Source organism: Mesoplodon densirostris, chromosome 11 (genome assembly GCF_025265405.1).
Source record: "Mesoplodon densirostris isolate mMesDen1 chromosome 11, mMesDen1 primary haplotype, whole genome shotgun sequence".
Lineage (NCBI taxonomy): Eukaryota > Metazoa > Chordata > Mammalia > Artiodactyla > Ziphiidae > Mesoplodon > Mesoplodon densirostris.
The window spans coordinates 24,219,755-24,241,371 of record NC_082671.1 but is presented as its reverse complement, the minus strand read 5'-3'; the positions used below and the strand labels follow the sequence as shown (position 1 = coordinate 24,241,371).

Sequence of the window (21,617 nt, the reverse complement as noted above, 5' to 3'; positions counted from 1 at the left end):
CAGAGACTCTCAGCAGCAAACTGCTCTCCCATCTCTCCTTTCCTGCTGCGCCACCTCACACAAGGCTCTGAGGAGCAGGCTCCTTCTCAGGTGATGGGCACTCCCTACTTGGTTTGTTAACAGGCAGTGTGAGGCAGAAATAAGAGGACATAATTTTAATTTTTTCTTAGCACCCATTTGGATGCTGTTATGGAGTGAATGCGTCCCACAAAATTCATATAAAATCTAATCCCCAATGTGATTCTGTTTGGAGGTGGGGCCTTTGGGAGGTAATTAGATCCTGAGAGTGGAGTCCTCAAGAATGGGATTAGTGCCCTTATCAGAAGAGGCCAGAGAGCTGGCTGTCTTTCTGCCACATGAGGCTACACCAAGAAGCTGGCCAGCTGCACCATCAGAGCACTCTCTCCAGAACCCAACCACACTGAAACCCTGATCTCAGACTTCCAGCCTGCAGGACCATGAGAAATAAATTTCTGTTGTTGACAAAAAATAAAATAATGTTTATGGGTTTTATAAATATGGAAAATGTTTATGTAATATTTAGTTTAAAAAGCAGGATGAAAGACACAGAGACTACATAATATCAAGAAACTAAGATAATGTATTTTCAGGGGGAAAAAAATCTAGAAAGAAACACAGTGAAATGTTTCCAAGTGTTTTGTCTGAGTGGCCAATTAAAGCTTTTTTTCCTTTTTCCTTTTCTGTATTGTTCTAAAATTTTACAAGTGTCATGTCTTACTTTTATAAGACATACCTACAGTTCAGAAAGAAAAAAGAATATATATGAAGTATTAGGGAATAGCAAGTAGATCCGTATGGCTGCATACAGTGTGAAACATTAGGAAATCAAGCTGGAAACAAGACTGAGCTAGTTGGTGGAGGGCCCTGGATGTCCTACTGAGGAGTCTGAGCTTGATTTCCAGGTAGCAGGGAGCTGGTGAAGTTACCTAGCACTGCATTTCAGCCCCCTTTGTTTCTTGGCCAATCAGCACTAAGGCAGAGGGCACATTTGTTCTCTCTTCTAGGAACCGGTCTTCCCATCATAAGCTACAACTTTTTTTTTTTTTTTTTGCGGTACGCGGGCCTCTCACTGTCGTGGCCTCTCCCGTTGCGGAGCGCAGGCTCTGGATGCGCAGGCTCAGCGGCCATGGCTCACGGGCCCAGCCGCTCCGCGGCATGTGGGATCTTCCCGGACCGGGGCACGAACCCGTGTGTCCCCTGCATCGGCAGGCGGACTCTCAACCACTGCGCCACCAGGGAAGCCCGCAAGCTACAACTTTTATCCTAATGCATTCCACCTTTGTCCAACCTGAATGGCTCACTTCTTACCTGGGTTCCTATTTATTTCTGTAATGAAGATTGTACTCAGAGCTGTTCACTGAACCCTTTCCGGCTTGGCTGGGAAAATAAGGCTTTGCTGCCAAGCATGAGCAGGGAAAGCCAAAGACCCTTCCACATGAGGATCAGGGTCCCACCTAAGGATCAACCACTACATATCTCAGATCAGAAGGATCCACCTCTCCTGCGTAGGCTGAAAGGAGGAAATTTTATACTCTTGGCCTTGACTTCAAACGTAGCAAAATGTCTAAAAGCTGGAGAACCAAAGCAGAGAAAATAGGTGGCTTTACTTGCCCAAGGCCAGTCACTAGCCAGGGAAGTATGCAGAAAGTCAAAAGAACAAATGAATAAATGATGCCTACAACATCCTACAATTGACCGTTGAACAATACAGGTTTGAACTGCACAGGTCCACTTATACAAGGATTTCTTTCGCTAAATACATACTAGGGTACTACACAGTTGGCAGTTGGTTGAATCTGTGGATGTGGAACCATGGATACAGAGAGCTTGTAAAGCTATACAAGGATTTTTGACTGCATGGAGGGTAGGGCACCACAATCCCCGCTATTGTTCAAGGGACAACTGTAGTAAAATAGTGCATCATAGAGTACAGGCTGGTAGGAAAGCAAGAGACACCAAAAAGGAGCTGAAACAACAGGCAGGTGGCTGGAATGTTTGTGTAAGTGGGAGAGTCATAAAAATACAAGACAATGGTCAGCAGGGAGAAGTTCAGACTTGGGGTTTCAGAGGTAAAGCATCTGCAGCTGATTCAAGGGCAAAGTAAGAGGTGTCCAAGGCGGGCACTGCAGCGCAGTGACGATGGGGTATGCTGGGGAAGAGAAGAAAGACCAAAGTCATCCAGGATGACATTAGGGGTTGGGCAGGAGAGGAAAATGTCTAAGAACACAAGGGGCAGCATCCTGGAGGTGGGTAGATGTTATTAAAATAAGGATAGAAGAGGGGTGAATAAACAGAAAACCTAAATGAAGGTACAGGCACACCTCGTTTTACTGCACTTTGCAGATACTGTGTTTTTTACAAATTGAAGGTTTGTGACAACCCTGCACAGTGCAAGTCTATTGACACCATTTTCCCAACAGCTCACTTCATGTCCCTGTATCACACTGTGGTAATTCTCGCCATATTTCAAACTTTTTCATTATTATTATACTTGTTCCAGTGCTCTGTGATCAGTGATCTTTGATGTTGCTATTGCAAAAAGATTATGACTCACTGAAGGCTCAGATGATGGTTAGCATCTTTTTAGCAATAAAGTATTTCAAAATTAAGGTATGTACATTTTTTAGACATACTGCTATTGCACAGATTATAGTATAGTATAGACATAACTTTTTTTTTTTTTGCAGTATGCAGGCCTCTCACTGTTGTGGCCTCTCCCACTGCGGAGCACAGGCTCCGGACGCACAGGCTCAGTGGCCATGGCTCACGGGCCCAGCTGCTCTGCGGCACGTGGGATCCTCCCGGACCAGGGCTCGAACCCGTGTCCCCTGCATCGGCAGGTGGACTCCCAACCACTGCGCCATCAGGGAAGCCCTAGACATAACTTTTATATGCACTGGGAAACCAAAAAATTCCTGTGACGCACTTTAATGTAATATTAGCTTCATGGCAGTGGTCTGGAAGCAAACCAGCAGTATCTCCAAGGCATGCCTGTCATTAAGTGACAGAGGGGAATAACGTCTGGAAAAGGCAGTGAAGCTCAAATAAACGCCAACCTCACTTCCTAGTTCTGAAATACAGGAGAGAGTGATTAGCTTCCACAACCCCACTATGGTCATTCCTTCAAATTTAGGTTGACCACATTACAGATCACCTGAGAATTACTGAAGTGAGAAAAGAAACTTTTTTCCCCCTATCAAACTGACTTAACCTAATAAATTATTGTACCCACAAAGGAGTCTTGAATAAGTGGAAGAGGTGAGAAGAGAGACACTCTCACAGTTTCATATACTTCTGGTGGGAATGAAAACTGGCATAACCTTTCTAAAATGCAATTTGGAAAACTGTATCAAGGGACACAAAGATACTTACATCCTTTGACCCAGAAATTCTATTTCTTTGAGTTTATCCTAGAAATATTAAAGATGTACATAAAGGCTTTTGTACATAGAAATAAATTAAAATATTTCAACAGTGTAAACCTAAAAACAACCTAAAGGTATCAACAAACAAGGGAACAACTAAAAAACTAGGCTGCAACCATGTGATGGACCACTCTGCAGCTTTTAAATACAATGTTTTCTTTCCAATTATTTATGAAACAGTAAATGCTATATGAAACATTAAATTTTCTATGCTTTTTGTTTCTTTATTGTTTAAAAATACAGTATATTAATAGAAGATTTAAGGTACATTAAGGCCAACAGATCAGGAGACAACTGCCAACAAAAAGGTAGACTGCTACGCACGGTTCCCAGGAGGAGGGGGCAGGCCAGGCCACAAGGGGCCACAAGGGAAAGCACCAGGGCCAGTCAGGAGGCAGAGGGAGAGGGGCAACTGTGGGTAAGAGTCTCTACTGTGGTTTCCGTGGGAAGGAATGGGCAAGACAGGCTGAGCAGGTTTAGTTTGGGCTAGTTTGAATGATTTCAGCAGCCTGTGGGGCATCGGGGCTGTCCCTCGTTGTCTGGTACCTGGCCCAGGGGCAATTAGGACAGGTAGACAGTAGCCCAGAGTGTGAGATCCCAATAAAGGAGGTGGCCAGGGTGTGGGCTCTGGATTGGCTGGTGTGGTATTTGACAAGTGCACTCACAGGGCAAGTTGTTTACTCTCAATGGGCTGATCCTGGGAGGGGCGGTCCCTCCCAAATCAGCAGGGTCCCACATGTCAAAGCATCAGAATACAGAAAATAAAGAACATGGTGAATGCATTTATTTTCCTTAATTTAAAATTATTTGAAAATAACAATTTTCAAATTTTCTACAACTAACACATACTATTTTTTTAATTTAGAAAAAATAAATATTCCCCCCAAAGTTTTGTGTTATGCACAAGCCTTGGGCATTTCTTTGAAAGGATACATTTATACCACTATTTGAAGAGTCATGTATGTGGCCCTTCTTATATTGTTTTTTAAACCCAACGAGCAAATACAGACTGCTGACACCATGAACTTGTTGTTGCTGAAGATATGAGAACATACTGAGCCACTTTCATGGCACAGCTTAATGTTTTCTTAAAGAGAAGCGACAGGGAGTTTCTAATCAAATGCACAGGAGTCCAGACTGACCCTTGTCCTAAACTGTGTGTGAAAGAGAGGTCTGTTGGCAAAGTATTTAAGGAAGAGTCAAGAAGACATTTTCCACAAGCGTTACCTGCCTATAGAGGATTCCCTTTGTTGAGGAGGCAGGGAGCGCAGGTAACTGTTCTAGTTTCTGGAAGTGGCAGCCACGCTGGGTAACCGATTGAAAGCACCCATCAGGTACCATGTTTAATGCTTTGGAAAGAACTGTGACACCACAGAGTCCATAAAAGGCTGTTGTCTGTGGCAGGGAATAGCCACAGTCTGCCAAAAGCACTGCTTCTTCATGGGGAGTGACGAGGTAACCTGACCACCTGTACTCATTTCTGAGGATTCTCCTAAGGGAAGAACCTCCTGACTGTATGGCCTTCATGGAGCCCAGCTCAAGTTCAGCCCCCATTGCAGTAACACTGGTTCCCACACGTGAGCAGCCCATCACCTCACCGACCGTGGGACTGAACGGCCATGAGGCGAACCAGGCACAGCCAAGGGCACTTCTGTGCAAGCTTCCCCACCTCACTGTGTGCCTCCAGGTGAGTGGTTTACCCTCTCTGTGGAGTCCTCATCTGTAAAACAGAGGTTATGATACAGACTAGAGTTCCCTTGCAGAGCTTTGATAAGAAAAAAAATGAGATAAATGTTGAAGCCTCTTGGAATCTATGAAGTTTTGCTGGACAGACAGTAGGTAGGACATTAATTAGTTATCTGAATTGGGTATAATGGGCTTATGGCCACGCAAAAGATCGAAACGGATACCGACGTGCACCTCTCTCTACCCTCACACAAACGGTCAGATTGAATGATGATGTAACTGTTAAAGATGACTGAGGTCCGAGTAAAATTAAGGGGCAGCCACAGAGCTAGATTAAACCAGAAGTATAGTATCAGATAATTCAGATCTCCGCATGAAAATCCTCATATAATTAGTAAACAAGAAATTTCTCCCGCCGCTTCTGAAGAAGGTAATGTGAGACATTCATCAATAACCAAACACATAATTCAAAACTGTGATCATTGCTGTGAAAAAAAGCAGTGCACTACTCAATATGCAGACCACCAGCAGTATGATCATTGCACAAGCTCTCTGACTATTGCATTTCACTGCTCAAAATTCAACTGTGGCTCCCCACTGAATTTTTTTTAAATTGAAGTATAGTTGACTTCCCATGTTGTTAGTTTCAGGTGTACAGCTCCCCGCTGAATTTTTTTTTTTTTTTTTTTTTGAGGTACACGGGCCTCTCACTGTTGTGGCCTCTCCCGCTGCGGAACACAGGCTCTGGACGCCCCGGCTCAGCGGCCATGGCTCACGGGCCCAGCCGCTCTGCGGCATATGGGATCTTCCCGGACCGGGGCACAAACCCGTGTCCCCTGCATCGGCAGGTGGACTCTCAACCACTGCGCCACCAGGGAAGCCCCCCACTGAATTTAAGATGACATGAAATACAAAGTTTTTCAGCCTCCCTATGAGCCTCACTGCATGCCGCTCTCTTACTCGTGACCCAGGCAACAGGCACAAAGCACTAAGTGACAGTCCCCAGTCATGTAACGTTCCTCCCTGGCTCTGCTTCTCTAGGCATGCTTATGCCTGGAATGCCCTGTTCCCAAATCAGGTTACCATAAACTTACTTGTCAAGACATGTTATCTCCTACAAGAAGCCCTCTCTGACCACTGCCCCCCAAACCTGCCCCCTAACTGGGGCCCCTTCTATGTAATCCAGTAGCACCTTGTAATTGATGACATCATTGGGCTGATCCCACGTCACTGTAATTATCTTGTCACTAGTCAGTCTCTCTCACCAGACACAGCTCCTTGAGGGCAGGGGCCATGTTTGTATTCCCAACTTAAAACAATCCCTGACCCACCACCCACACTCAATAATTGAGGAAATGACGGATTATTCAATAACTAGTATTAGGTCAATTCCTTACCTATTTGGAAGATATTAGATCTCTATTTCCCGCTATTTACCAAAATAAATTTGTGCTGGATGAATGAGTTAAATGTAGGAAAATAAAATCATAAAAGTATAAAGAAAAAAATAGGTGACTATTTACATAACCTTAAAGGGAGGACTTTCAAAGTACGACGCCAAAGGTAAAAACCACAAAAGAAATGATTACATTAAAAAGTTAAAATTTCTACATATCAAAAAACCACCATAAAATTAAGATATGAAAAAACCAGGAAAATATTTCCCCAAGCCCTTCCCTCCACCCCAATCCCAGGCAAACAGTGACTTGCTTTTAGTTTTTTAACCATGTGTTTGCATTTTCTAGATTTTATATAAATAGAATCATATGACATACCCTTTTGAGGCTGGCCTCTTTTCTTCATAATGATTTTGAGATTCATCCACGTTGTTGTGCGGTTTTATTGCCAATTTGTTTCCCCTTGGGTGGGTATCATGTTTTGTGTATCCACGGAATTCATTTGTTGATGGCCATTTGGCTTATTTACAATTTTTGGCTATTGTAAATAAGGCTGCTTCAAATATTCATGTACCAGTCTCTGCTTAGACAAATGTTTTCATTTATCTTGGGTAAATACTTAGACATAGAACATGGGTTGCAAGGTAGGTACATGTTTACACTTTGGGGAAACTGTCAAACTGTGTCCCTAAGCGGTTATGCCATTTCACATTTCCACGAGCAGTATCTGAGAGTTCCAGCTGCTCCATTCTCACCAACAATTGGCATTGTCAGCCTTTTTAACTTTATCCATTCTAATGAATGGGTTGTGCGATGGATTACATAGTAATCCATGTAATTTTAAGATGTTTTTATTATTTGAAAAGTTTACTTCTTGGAAAGCCAAAAAGTCTCTCTGTAACTTCTTTCCAACATCCCTATGTCTGGTAAGTCTAATAAGTTTCAATTCAGTTGCAAGTACTTGCATACTTACTGTTGTGCAAGGCACTGCATTAGAAGCTAGAGAGGATGCAAGAAGAAGTACGACATGGCATTCACCCTCAAAGAGTTCAGTCAGATAAGTATAGAAATAACCCACTACAAGGTGGAACAGAAGGTATCTTTGGAGAACTCTGGGTCACAGCACTCCATGAAGGCTTCAGGAAGGAGGTGGCATCTCAGATAGTTTGTATATAGTATAGAACCCCTCAAACTTTGGTGGGCAACCATAATATCCCACACTTTTGTCCTAAATTCTTCTCTCCCCTAAGCCAAAACCATGTGATTCTTTCAAACATTACCCATAGGTTGCCTTGTCACTAGCCTGGTTGCTCTCTTCTGAACATACTTCAGCTAAAAATACTTTGATGTGTGGTATGATCGGAACTCAACATCCAAGAATTGTCACCTCCACAGAGAGGAGAGTAGAACTTTGAATGATAATGTTCTGATTATACTTTCATTATGTATAAGACTGCATTAGCTTTTATGTTATACATTGGGCCTTCACTTTAAACTGTTGATTCGGGCTTCCCTGGTGGCGCAGTGGTTGAGAATCTGCCTGCCAATGCAGGGGATACGGGTTCAAGCCCTGGTCTGGGAAGATCCCACGTGCCGCGGAGCAACTGGGCCCGTGAGCCACAACTACTGAGCCTGCGCGTCTGGAGCCTGTGCTCCGCAACAAGAGAGGCCGCGATAGTGAGAGGCCCACGCACCGCGATGAAGAGCGGCCCCTGCTCGCCACAACTAGAGAAAGCCCTCGCACAGAAACAAAGACCCAACGCAGCCAAAATAAATAAATAAATAAATAAATAAAATTTAAACTGTTGATTCATTCATGTAACTTTAGAACTGTAACTGACATTAGAGATGGTCTAGTATAGCTCCTTCTTCTTCCAAGAAAGAAACAGAGTTCCATAGCTGATTAAGTTCCTTGCCCTTTATCATACGGCCAGGCATTGATGGAGGAGGGACTGCTATGGAAGTCTCCTGATTCCCAGGTAGGGATTTTCTGGAGTAAACCCAAATCTGTCTCTTCTACGGGCTGCTGTTAAGTCACATCTTTACCACTTCATACATCTGCATTTTGTTTTACACGTGAGGTGCTGGCCCTTTTTTTGTTGTTAAGTTTGATCTCCTTTGGTATCACCCTATCAACATCTTTTTGGATTCAGAATCTGTCTACCAGCTTGACTAAGCCTCCTTAAAATATGCCATCTGCAAAAGTGACCAGCATGACATTTACATTTTCAAACAAAATGTCTGGCTGGCATGTTGAACAACAAAAAGCCAAAGAGGGAAGAGCAGGGGATTATTCACTGTGACCAAATACAGCACAAAGTGAGAGCTCAAGTCAGAGTCACAGAGGTCAGCAAAAGGCTGACACTAGGGAAGAGATATGAGTGGTCAGAGTGGACTCAATCACTCAGCAGATAGGAGAAAGGATCCACTTTGGGGTGGGGAAAGCAGTCTGGGAGTAGGACAGTGAACAATGCAAAGGTGTCAGAGAGCCTCAGGGATTAAGCTGTGTTCGCTGCATGGACTATGTTGGGCCTCCTGGCTTAAAATGGGCCAGAGGGCAATCTGGTTTCCTATACGACACATCCCTGCTACTAGTAAGGAGGGGCCAGGGATCTCCCAGGCTTGCTCTGTGCAAAGGCATTTCTATTCCAGAGCACGTGTGAGGTAACATGTGGACTTGCTTACATCGTTCCCATCTGACTAGGTACTAAAAATGGCTTTAAAATAAGCAGGTGCCCTGGATCTCCTGCATAGCATATGCTAAGGCCCTCCATATCTGGTCATGAGGGCGCAGTGCTCAGGGTGGAACACAAACCAATTGTATAGGTGTGAATGGGAGGAGGAGGATAGGAAATTTATGGCTTCTAAACCTTAGAATGAGCTAAAAAAAAAACAGTTCCCCAGTTTGCAGCACAACAGGTACAACACAACAGGTAGAAAGGGCATGGGAGGAAAAGAGTTAGCCAAGTCCCCTACTGGCCTAGTCACCTGGTGAGTGGAACCTGTCAGCTGTGGCCCTGGGACATCCTGCATATCGTACCATCAGTACACACTCATCAAGCTCCTATGAAGCAGACACTGTGCTGTAGGGGCTGGGAATATGATGGTGACCAGAGACCGCTCCTTCATGGAAATGGAAATCTGATCGATCCTCCTGTAATACCTGGGATTCTACCAGGTATTAACCAAAGGCTTGAGTGCTGCTGGTGGTGCGGTGAAATGGAAAAAAAGGACAAATTATTGGGAAAAGGCATCATTTACGCATTTCAGTGAATAAAATCTGGAACGTGATCTTAAATGTTAAGGTTCACAGCCCACTCGCTTGCTGTACGACATTCAATGCCAAAGATGTTATTCCTATAGACATTTAACAGTTCCTAAGTTCGTTCATTTGGTAACGAGTTGTTTCTCATCTGATAGAGTGGGGAAGTGGAAGATTCTCTTGGCTAATTCTTTATTTACTATTTGATTCAATTATTTACTATTTGATTCAACTACTGTTTGATTGACCTATAGTCAAGAGTACTGCCTTTTAAGTATCTGTTTTGATCTGGAAAAAAACAAACAACTTTTGCTCAAAAAGATAAAAATTACTATAAAATCTAAAACCTAAAAATATATACCTGATTTTCTTAATTTGCAATAAAAGGTTAAGAGGAGGGAAAGGGAACAAAAGACATTATCCTGTCCAATTCACTCACCTTACAGTTGAGGAAACTGAGGCTCGGAGTGTGAAACAAGATGCCCAGCTGTGTGTTACACTACAGTTTCAGTAAAAGAAACAGAACTTAAATACAGTAGCCTCTTTTGGAGAAACAGTTCTCATGCATGTCCCACTCTCAATCACTACAGAAATTCAAAAACAAAAACAAAAACAAAAGCACTCAATGCCACCGGGGAAGGCAGTCCTCGCTCCCATGAGCTTTTAGCAAGCAAGCGGTGGGTAGCGCTTTTGGGGGAGGTAGTTACACTATTGCAGTAATATACTGAGGAAAGCTGTGATCACAGTGGGTCTGGATTGCAGTAAGACATTTTTTTCAAAGATGGAGAGTAGTGGGCTTTCCTGGTGGTGCAGTGGTTGAGAGTCCGCCTGCCGATGCAGGGGACACGGGTTCGTGCCCCGGTCCGGGAAGATCCCACATGCCGCGGAGCGGCTGGGCCCGTGGGCCATGGCCGCTGAGCCTGCGCTTCCGGAGCCTGTGCTCCGCAACAGGAGAGGCCACAACAGTGAGAGGCCCGCGTACCGCAAAAAAAAAAAAAAAAAAGATGGAGAGTAGTGAGCTACTTTAATTCTCCAATATAGCCTTGAGAAAAAAACGGATGAGCAGAGATTTTCGGCAGGAACATCAGTTAGGCGGCACTCACTGCAGTAAACCAGACTGGTCAGGAGCCATAGAAAAGGGGATTAAGTCACTACGCTGGGCGAGATCACAGCTGCTGCTGCTGTCAGCATCCCACTTCCACCACCACCACCAATTAAATAATCTTGCACTGAATCTTTACATGCCAGGCACCATGACCTTTGCATACCTTATCGCGTACAATCCGCACAACAGCCCTATGGTGATGGTTTAGCGTACGAGGAAACAGCCTCAGAGGAATGAAGTAACTTGCTGCAACAGTCTTTTTGCCGTGTCAGCTTGGCTGGCTACAGTCCTCAATTCACTCAGTCAGATACGAATCTAAGTGTTGCTGTTGAAGGTATTTTGTAGATGTGATTAAACTCCATAATCAGTTGACATTAATAGGGGTGACTGTCCTAGATTAGGGTCGGGGTTAGAGTAGGGCTAGGGTTATCTGGGGTTATCCTAGATGATATGGGTGGGCCTGATTTAATCAGTTGAAAGGCCCTAAAAACAGAGCTGAAGCTTCCCTGAGGAAGAAACTCTGCCTATGGACAGCTGCTTCGGTCTGTGCCTGAGAGCTCCAGCCTGCCTTTTCTGATGGCCCATCCTACGAATTCCAGGCTTGCCTGGCTTGCTCCCACATTTGCATAAGCCAATTCCTTGTAATAAATCTCTTAATATACATATCTCCTACTGGTTCAGCTCCTCTGGTTGAACCCTGACTGGTACACATGCCAAAGATCACACAAGTATTAGGTGAAAGAGCTCACATTCTTCCAAAGCCAAAAGTAGGCCAGTATTCCACACTCCCTCCCAAGAGAAGTTCAGTTTTAGACATCAGAACATCACAGAAATGGCACCTCATCCAGAGGTCTAGCAGGCTTTGAAGAAAAGGATAAAAGCTCTGGAGGCCAGTCTGCCTGGGTTCAAATCCTGGTTCTGCTACTTACTATGCAAACTTTACCTTGGGCAATGTACTTAAAATCTCTGTGTCTCAATTTCTTCCTCAGAAACATGGAACAGTAATAGTACCAACTTTACAGATTTGCTGAAGATTCGTGAATCATACCATGTCAAGCATTTAGACAACTAGTACATAGTAAATCCTCAATAAAGGTTAAGAATTATTCACTCTTTAGAAGAGCCAAAAAGTGAAAATGATCCATGCTAAGCTTTTGAAATAGGGCAAAGGGGGAAGAGAAACACCCATGATGACTCTAAGGAAATCGGAGTCATGGGAAACCACGCAGTTTTGATGCAGAATATAATCAGAGTGATATAAGCACCTAAGAATGCTTCCCTGACGACGATTGTTGCAGAAAAGGCCAATCTTTCAGAGGCATTATAACCTAATCCAGGGATGGCAAAAGCAAGCAAAAGCAGTTCATTCAGAATTTGTTCCACATGGAAACAGAAAATTCCCCTAACCTGGTCCAGGCCTGATTGATCCTCATGCATAAGAATGCAGGGTTCAGCATTTTCAATATCAACAGGTTTCTCCAAAAGTCACAGAAACATATTTAGATTTTGATGGGCTACCCCACATCATTGTTACACAGGAAAATACAACGCTTGCAGGTTATGAGTACATAGGAAACACGATGTAGGCTATTATCATGATGAATATTAGTCAGGTATGATTTGATATGCAAAATTCGATACAGAACCTACAAAAGATATCATGGTTCCTCACATCTAAAGTATCAACAAAGTAAGACATCTTCAGTTAACTTTGGGAAAAAAATATTTGTCAGTGTTCACAAAAATATTTGTGTATCTCTTCACCCAATGGTGATTATTCTAGAAAGAAGAAGACCCTTTAAAAGGGGGTGGGGGGGGGGAGAAGCACTGCCACTGCAACAGGAAAACGCTAAAGTCCTAAAACTGAAACACAATATGAGTTTTAAAAGTAATAAAACCCAACATGACATTTATGACTTTAATATTATCTACAGATAACATACCATAGTTATAATGATGATCAGAATCTAAATCTAAAGCTGCCTTCAGGCTCTTCCTAAACAAATAGCTAACAAAAAATTATTTTAAAACCTCTTGATAAAGAATTCGGCCTAGATGTCTTCTAAAATTTGAGGTGTGAATTCGAACGTCCTTCTAAGATCAGGCTGCTTGGTTTGCGACCACGTCCCAGAGGTGGCAACGGTTACAGCTGCTGAAAGGAACTGACAAGCCAAAAGCTCTAGTTGAACTCAAGTTGAAAAGTAAAGAAAAGAGAATTGTCCTAAAGAAACCACTAGCCCCAGGATGCCTGGAAAATTGAGTGTGGTCTCTCTTTTCTAGGTCAGTGCTGTTGCCTGGATGACTCATTCCAGAAGAGACAGCCTCCCTACAATGCAATATGGTTTGTCTCCCTGGTAGTGAAAGCGCTGCCTACCTTTGGGTACCACGTAACTCAGAGAGGAAATCCAATACTCCAACCAGGGAGCTAGGAAGAAAGACAAATGTAGAGCCGGAGATTGCGTTCAACTTTTTCAGTAAGAACTATTCTCTACATTTTGACAGAACAATTACTAATCTTCACTATCTTCTATGCCTTTAAACATATATTGATCTCTGCTGTGAAAAGCATTCAATTTCAGTTCTGCTCATGCTATGCTGACCTCTCTTTTACAATCTGTATTTCTACAAAATACATATGGCTTTGGTACCGTCTAGGCTCAACAACAATCTCTTCTCCCTATATTCTCCTCTCCTAAGAAAAAAAGATGCAGAGGTATTTTGATATATATAAGAGCTTCTGCTTTCAAGTAACTTCTAAGCCAGAGACCCTCTGCACGGTGTCTGAATCAAAATAAGAACATCTTCTGATGTTACCACACACAGGTGTTTCCAGGAGTGCTCTTTTCACATTAGAAACATGTTCTGACTTGCACGGCAATGGATTCCTTTTGGTTTATAAACCTTCACTGTTTGTTTTGGAAGTCAAGGTTGAGAGCCTGGGGCAGCCCTGTCCCGTGCAGCTGCACGGGAAGGGTCTGACAGCAGGCCAGGAGCACCTGTCCATAGGAGGGGCACATCAGTGATGGGGACAGTGGAACAACATAGGTCATGACATTGAACAGATGATGGAAGTCCAGGAACCTGCTTCTCAACTGGCTGCAATGGGAATAAATGAAATAGCACTAGTGATGCTTTTCAGAAGAAAGAATGTGAAATGGATTTAAAGATATAGGCAGCTACTTTTTTCAGGGAAAAGAGGATGAGAGAAAGTAGTGTCCCAGGTGCACTTGGAGTGAAGGCTAAGACCGTACAACTAATCATCTGCCAAGAACCAGGACCTCTGATTTTTTTCTTTCTGATCAGAAATATGCCACAAGTAGCCTTTCAGGGTGATACAAAAGCTCTCTTGCTGGCCAGGGACCAAAAAGAAGATGCATGGATCTTTCCTTTTGGAGAGAAGGCAAATCACCAGCCTGTAACTCAGGCTTTCTGTGTTAACTGTCCTGCCGCATCATAGGCGTGGGAGGGGAAGCCCTCAGTGGCACTAACAAGACAACGACGGGTCAGTTCTTCCTTTTCCACTTTTCCTGGCCAGACCCAAAGGATCTTAGCAGCAGTTTTTCCAAGCACATCACTGACAATTTTCCATATCCATACCTAGTCTCTGACCTGGATGACCCTCTTCTGGGCTGCCTCCACAAGAGTTATCTAGTCATCAATAGTAAACTTGACCTCTTCTCTAAAAGTCTTCTCTGAGTCCTTTCCCCACAAACTAGATATAATTTTTCCCAACTTTGGGTGAGGAGGCTCACTCCTAGCAGTTAAACTATAGATTTTGCTAAGGTCTACCTTATACGACACATCAGGCTTTTCACCTCGCCTTATACATCTTACAAGCTCTTTAACCGTTTTGCTTGCTTTATCCATTTCTTTATCTCTGTTTGCCTAGAACAGTAGTACGTATGTACTGAATGGATACTTTATGAATGAACCAGCCCTGCCTGTACCTCAAACCAATATTCACTTAAAATCGATAAAACTTGGGCTTCCCTGGTGGCGCAGTGGTTGAGAGTCCGCCTGCCGATGTAGGGGACACGGGTTCGTGCCCCGCTCCAGGAAGATCCCACATGCCATGGAGCAGCTGGGCCCGTGAGCCATAGCCACTGAGCCTGTGCGTCCGGAGCCTGTGCTCCACAACGGGAGAGGCCACAACAGTGAGAGGCCCGCGTACCGCAAAAAAAAAAAATCGATAAAACTTGATTAGGTACTTCATAGGTACAAGGAATTGAAGATTGTAAAGATGATCAAGAACCAACCCTGTTCTCCTAGGAATGTGCCACCCAAGGATGGAGCTAAGATGCATACATACTCTGTGGCAAGCAGGCACAAATGTTCTCAGAGGCACACCAAAATCTACAGTGTGGAAATAGAAGGGGAGAACCATTTCCATCTAGGGATAGGGGAAGTTCTGGGAAGGGTTCATGAGAAGAAGAAGAAAAATCATTTGTTGAACATCAGATTTCACTACATAGTTTGGAATCATCTCATTTAATTCACCATAACTCTCCAGGGTAGGTAAATTTTTAACCCCCATTTTATAGATAAGGAAATTGGGGCTCAGAGAAGTTAACTAATTTGGCCGAGGTCACATAGCTAGTATACAAACTCGCACTCACATTCCCAATGGCCTGGCTCCAAAGCTTGTGCTGATTTTCTTACATCACATCTTCTGTTCCACAGGCAGATGAAACATAGTGATTCCTGAGCTCGGCCTTCAAGACTCCTACAGGCCCATCTGGATGGAGGGCAAGACAGTCCAGGAGCAGCGAACAGCCTAAGCAGAGGCCTGGACGTGGGACCGTTTAAACCGTATGGAGAAAGGGACACAACTGAGTCTAGTACGTGTAAGGGAGACACAGTGGAGATGTTTTGGAAGAGAAAGTCGATGGATGTTTCTCTACTTTCCCTGTAATAGACTCAGAATATACAGTAAAGCATACTTCTTACCTAAGTAAAAACATTAATAAAATATTGTAAGTGAAACATTTGGAATGTATTGGAAACTGCTGTTTTATAGCAATCATCTTGACCCTCAATTGTAAGTATCCTATCTTGCAAACCATGTTGAGAGGAAGAATGAGTCTCTATGTCCTTTTTCTTCAGTCTTCTTTGTTTTTCTCTCTCTGTAAAGATACTATCTAGAGATTTAAATCATAAGATTAAAGACTAGAGAAACGAGGGCTTCCCTGGTGGCGAAGTGGTTAGGAGTCTGCCTGCTAATGCAGGGGATGCGGGTTCGAGCCCTGGTCTGGGAAGATCCCACATGCCGCGGAGCAACTGGGCCCGTGAGCCACAATTACTGAGCCTGCGCGTCTGGAGCCTGTGCTCCGCAACAAGAGAGGCTGCGATAGTGACAGGCCGGCGCACCGCGATGAAGAGTGGCCCCCGCTTGCCACAACTAGAGGAAGCCCTCCCACAGAAACGAAGACCCAACATAGCCATAAATTAATTAAAAAAAAAAAAAGACTAGAGAAACGAAATACCGGTAATTTACTTAGATAAACGACAAATTTCTTATCATGCCAACCAACATTTAAGTACTTTCAAATGAGAATTTTAACATTATATAACTGGACTGATTTAAATATTTAAATTAGTTTTAAAATATTTTAAGGTTAAAAATTGGAGGCTGGGTAAAGGAGATATTATAGCCTAAAGTGATATAACACTATGTGTCAGAGACCAGTAAATGTGACTTCACCCGAGTAAGAGAAGAAAACAGGGTGGGGAGCGTGTACAGCCAAGTGCTTCATAAATTAGCAGTAACTATCCAGAAACACTACACACTACCGCAGAGAACATCTTTCACCTGGGGTCGCAGCTCCACTAAGAGCTTAAATTGTAGTTTCCTCTAAGTTCTCAGAGCCTCCTGCCACCCGGAAGGAGAGAGGCATTGGGTGAAGCAGGGGGTACAGAAGGGCTGAGATCTGGGGGGAGCCACTACATACAGCAGACTTGCAAAAACCAGAGCAAGAACTCACTGTCTCAAAGCAAAGGCAGATGGCTCAGGTACACTTGTCTCCTGCGGGGCACCTGGCTCACGGAGCCCCTGGTGATGCTGAAGCTGACCCAGATCCCAGGCACCTGCGTTACTCAGCTGTCGTGGTGGAAAACTGGAGGTCTTCAGCTCAATGGGGCAACTGAAATCAGGGCTATAGAATGAAATGTTATCACCTTGTTTATGATGCCCTGAACATTATGTAAAGGATCACCTTGTTGATGATGCCCTGAACATTATGTAAAGGGTCACCTTGTTGATGATGCCCTGAACATTATGTAAAGGGTCACCTTGTTGATGATGCCCTGAACATTATGTAAAGGGTCACCTTGTTGATGATGCCCTGAACATTATGTAAAGGGTCACCTTGTTGATGATGTCCTGAACATTATGTAAAGGACATTTCGAAAGGATGCTCTAATCAATGTTCACTGCACAGAAAAGGATCATGCTTTTTAGAACCAGGAAAGCCTTTCCACAAGGAAAAAAGTACACTGAAATCACTGTATTTACGAATATTTTGGCTTTCCCATATATTTTAAACATTAAATTCCTTTTTTTTTTTCCTGGAGTCAAACTTTGATGGTTCGGGGCTTCCCTGGTGGCGCAGTGGTTGAGAGTCCGCCTGCCGATGCAGGGGACACGGGTTCGTGCCCCGGTCCGGGAAGATCCCACATGCCGCGGAGCGGCTGGACCCGTGAGCCATGGCCGCTGAGCCTGCGCGTCCAGAGCCTGTGCTCCGCAGTGGGAGGGGCCACGACAGTGAGAGGCCCGTGTACCGCAAAAAAAAAAAAAAAAAAAAAAAAAAAAAACTTTGATGGGTGGCAGTCCCTACCCTCCCTCCCTTCTCTCCCCCATCTCCCCTCACCTCCATCCCTCCTCAGCCCTCCCCCTTCCCCCCCCCCTTGCTCCTTTTCTTACTTCCCCATCCCCTCCTCCGCCTCGTTCTCCCTCATCTCCTCCCCCTGTCCTCCCCTTTACACCCTTTCTCCCCGGCTACTTCCCTCTCTCTCCTCCTCTCTCCTTACTCCATCCCTCCTCTCCTCACTCCTCCTCCCCCTTCTCTCTGTTCCTCTCTCTTTCCTTACCCTAAAACATGTGAAAAGTAATTTTAGTCCATCCTGGTTTATCCTGAGTAATGCACGTCAGGCTGAAACTCTGCCTAAGGATCTAGGCCAGGAAAAGGAGTTTATGCAAAGTTGATTAGGACATGACTTTTGAAGTCACGAATGACAAAAATGAACTTAGGCCACTATAACTGCAGAAGTGCACAAAAATGAACTTAAGCCACTATAACTACACCTCGAAAGGGTTGGGTCTGATAACATCATAGGTGAGAACATGGGACGGTAAAAGATGGGGGTGGAGGGAAGTGAAGGTGAGAAAGCGGCCCCTCAGATGCCTAGACCGAAGAGTAAGTCTGGCAGTCAGTCCTGGGAAATGTGCTGCTCCCCCAAGATTGCCCGCTTCCTAATTCCAAGGATTCTGGAATCAGTTACCAGGAGGACGCCCAGGCACTCGGCAGCTTGCTTAATCTTGGTGTTTACCATAAGTCTGTCAAAAACAAGTGAGCAGGCAATTATGTACCAGCTGATTTTTGGTGGCCATCTTCAAAACCAGGCCCCCAGTTTTTTCAGCAGTGGAACCAAACCATGGGGAGGTTTCTCCATACGCCAGTCTTAGATTTTTTTTTTTTTTTTTTTTTGGCCCCGCTGCACAGCATGCAGGATCTTGGCTCCCTGACCAGGGATTGAACCCGTGGCCCCTGCAGGGGAAGGGCAGAGCCCTAACCACCAGACCTCCAGGGAATTCCCAGATTTTAATTTTACCGTGAGGGCCTGAATGTCAAATTGCCTAGGAAAAAGGAATCTGCAAGGATTTTGTGCCAGGGAAAAAAACCATGGCCCTGGATTCTGACATAGAGAATTCTGTTTTGTTTTAGTTTTTTTCTCCAGGAATGGGAGAACTTGTAACAATATTCTTTTTCTTCCTCTTTAGATAAAGAGGGTGTCTGGAAGTGAGCACACTGCTCATCAACCATCCAGCCAGACAGGAAAGAAAGGAGAGCAGCCCAGGCAGCAGTCACAGATTTTAACTTCAGGTTTGTCCATTTCTGGCTAGAGCCTCAGTTTTCTCACCTCATCTATGAAAGGGAGATAATATCTCCTACAACACAGGGCTGCTGTGAGGCCACAGAAGGTCTCCCTCATGAAATGCCTGGCACATAATAGGACCTCAATAAATGCTGGCCCTTCCGGGCCCCCGTGGAAACTTTGCTCCTCTTACCTAAGAAAGATTAGTGTTGATCACTCCCAAGTTAACATCTGGTATTCAGCTAAATATCAGTAAACTTTGTCCAAATACTTGTCATAAGACTTACCTGGTGAAAGCCCTGTTTTGAATTGGTAGGTATATTTTCACATCTCTTTTTTTCAGAAAAGCCCAAATATTCTTTCAATTTGGCCAATTTCAGCTTGTGTGCAACAACACTTTCTTAATAGACTAAATGAGATTCATTACTTTCACAAAGCAAATTGAAGCTGTAAATTAATAACTATATTAAGCTAATATTTACGGCATACTTACTATTTCCCAAGAACTGAGCTAAGCACTTTATAGGTACTTAAATATATTCATCTCATTTAATCGTCACAATCCTATAAGACAGATACTATAATTATCCCATTTTACAGGTGAAGAAACTAAGGCTAAATAGCGATAATTTAACCCAGGTGACAGAGTAAAGGGGCACAGTTCAGTCACAGCCAGAGCAGAGAGGATGTCTGAGCTTAAAACGATGCATACTGCCTTCTCTTTTCAAACCAGTGCTTACTCACATCTTCATATCGTCCAGAAAGACTTCAAATATTCACATGACAGAATTTTAGAAATCTCCGCATGATCCAAATCCCCACAAGTGTATTAGATTTTTCAAAAGCACCTCTTCTCATGATGCTGCATTTCAGAGAAGAATCTAAACTCATCACAATATTCCAAAAGGAAAGTGGAGATTTAATAAACTGCTTCCCTGAACTTCTCTCTGCCAGTCTTCCTTTAGCTATTTCTATGTTTTTTTCCTGCCTCCTGTTCGTCTTAAGTAACAAATATTTTATGATCAGCCCATAATTATGAGTAGTCATACGAAAGAGACCGCCAGTGAATACCAGAGAGAGGAAAAAGACGTAGCAACGCTTCCAGCTCAAGTCACAAAAACTCCAAAGAAATATAAAACGAAACAAACCAATTCCACTGATGGCCTTCCTAAAGCTGTAGTGGCACAAGAGCCGCCTCTCGCTGACAGAGAGCTGTTGCGGTGCAATCTGTGGTTTTCGAGAGTAAGAAGTGCGGGGAGCCCTGCCTCCCCGCGCTCGTCTGCCGCTGGGCAGTTTTTGAAGAAGGGAACAGAAGTGAGTATTTCCAGTTCAGAGGGGATGGGCTCGCAGAGGCCGAGCTCCTTTAATGGCTGCTGGCAACTGGTTTATACACGGGAAAAACGAAATCTAAGAAGTCCGCACAGCAGTCCCTGCAGACTGCGAAGTGAACGCCCAGTGGTGGGCGGGGGCAGGCTGCTCGCCATCACAGGGTGGATGGTCTCTCGCCAGCTCACCTTCGCCGACACGTCCGGCCCGGGGCCAAGAAACTGGGCTGCTGGCAGTCCGAAAGCCGGCGGCAATCGCGGGCGTCACTCCCCGCCTCCCGCTCTCGGGGAGGATGCGCGGGGCAACGCACCGCACCTGTACCGCAAGGGACGACCTTGGCCCCGGAGCCCATCGCAGGTGATGCCGGGCCGGAGGACAGCTCCCTCGCAAAGTGCGCCCACCTGGCGTCGCCGTGCCGGCCGCTCGCCCCCCAGCCCGACCCGGGCGCCCCTAGGGCATCGGGCGCCGCTCCCGCAGCTGGAGCCACGCGCCCGCAGCCTCACCTCTCGCCGCCTCCTCCTCTTCCGTCGCCATCGCAGGAGCCACCCGGCCGGCTCCGCAGCCCCGGGGCCGGCAGCATGGAGAGCCCCGGGCTCGCCCTGCGCCGGCCCAGGCGGCGGTCCCGGGGTGAGGGCGCGGGCACACGCGGGGCTCTGCCCGGTGCCGCGGCGGCCGCCACTGCAGCCCCCGGGCGCGCGGCCAGCGGAAGCCGCGGAACGTGCGGCGGGGATTCGCCCGCCCGTGGGGGTCTGGGCGCCGCCGGACCGGGGGCGGGAGAAAGGGACGGCGCGCAGGGCGGAGCCACGGCGTTCCCGCCCCGCCCCTCCGACCCCTGCGGCGGGAGGTAAAGTGCGTAGAGGCCCGCGACAAAGCCCCTTGAGGCTTTCTGGAAACCGGCCTCTTTAAAACAGGTTTCCCCGATCACTTTCAGATCAGTCGTCTGCCCATTCCGGAGGTTGGAGTTGTTTCCCTTGGGGGGGAAAAGGTAAAGGATGGACGCAGATCATTGCATGGCGGGGGTTACGGGGCCGGGGGCGTAGGGGTGCGTGGGAGGGGGTTCCGGGGGGAGCTGGAAGGGGGACTTCTCCGGGCCCTTCTCTTTTCTGCCGTGGAAGGGCTTAGCTGCAAAGACGAGGGTACGATGACAGAGGGGTGTCACCGAGGAGGCGCTTTGGGATACTGCAACGGTTGTTGTGAACCCAGAAGCAAGATCCTTTGCGGATCACTTGACAGCCCCTCATCGTATGCCGAATACGCTGGTTCGCTCCCCGCCCACGGGACCCTAGGGTTACTTGGTCACAGTT

General features: G+C 45.4%; 1 protein-coding gene across 8 annotated transcripts in view; it reads right to left on the bottom strand.

Moving 5' to 3' along the window:
* Positions 1-21,047, bottom strand: part of BMAL2 (basic helix-loop-helix ARNT like 2) — a 99,195-nt gene extending 78,148 nt beyond the window's left edge. For 4 of the 8 annotated variants that reach the window (XM_060111989.1, XM_060111995.1, XM_060111990.1 and 1 more), the window contains exon 1: positions 20,817-21,047. In XM_060111989.1, coding sequence (XP_059967972.1) covers positions 20,817-20,847 — 31 coding nt within the window. In that variant the 5' untranslated portion in view covers positions 20,848-21,047. Of the gene's footprint in view, positions 1-11,059; positions 11,081-15,512; positions 15,569-20,135; positions 20,332-20,816 lie in introns of those variants that run through there. The other 4 variants (XM_060111992.1, XM_060111991.1, XM_060111993.1 and 1 more) reach the window with 3 other exon arrangements.
* Between the last annotated feature and the right edge of the window lie 570 nt (positions 21,048-21,617).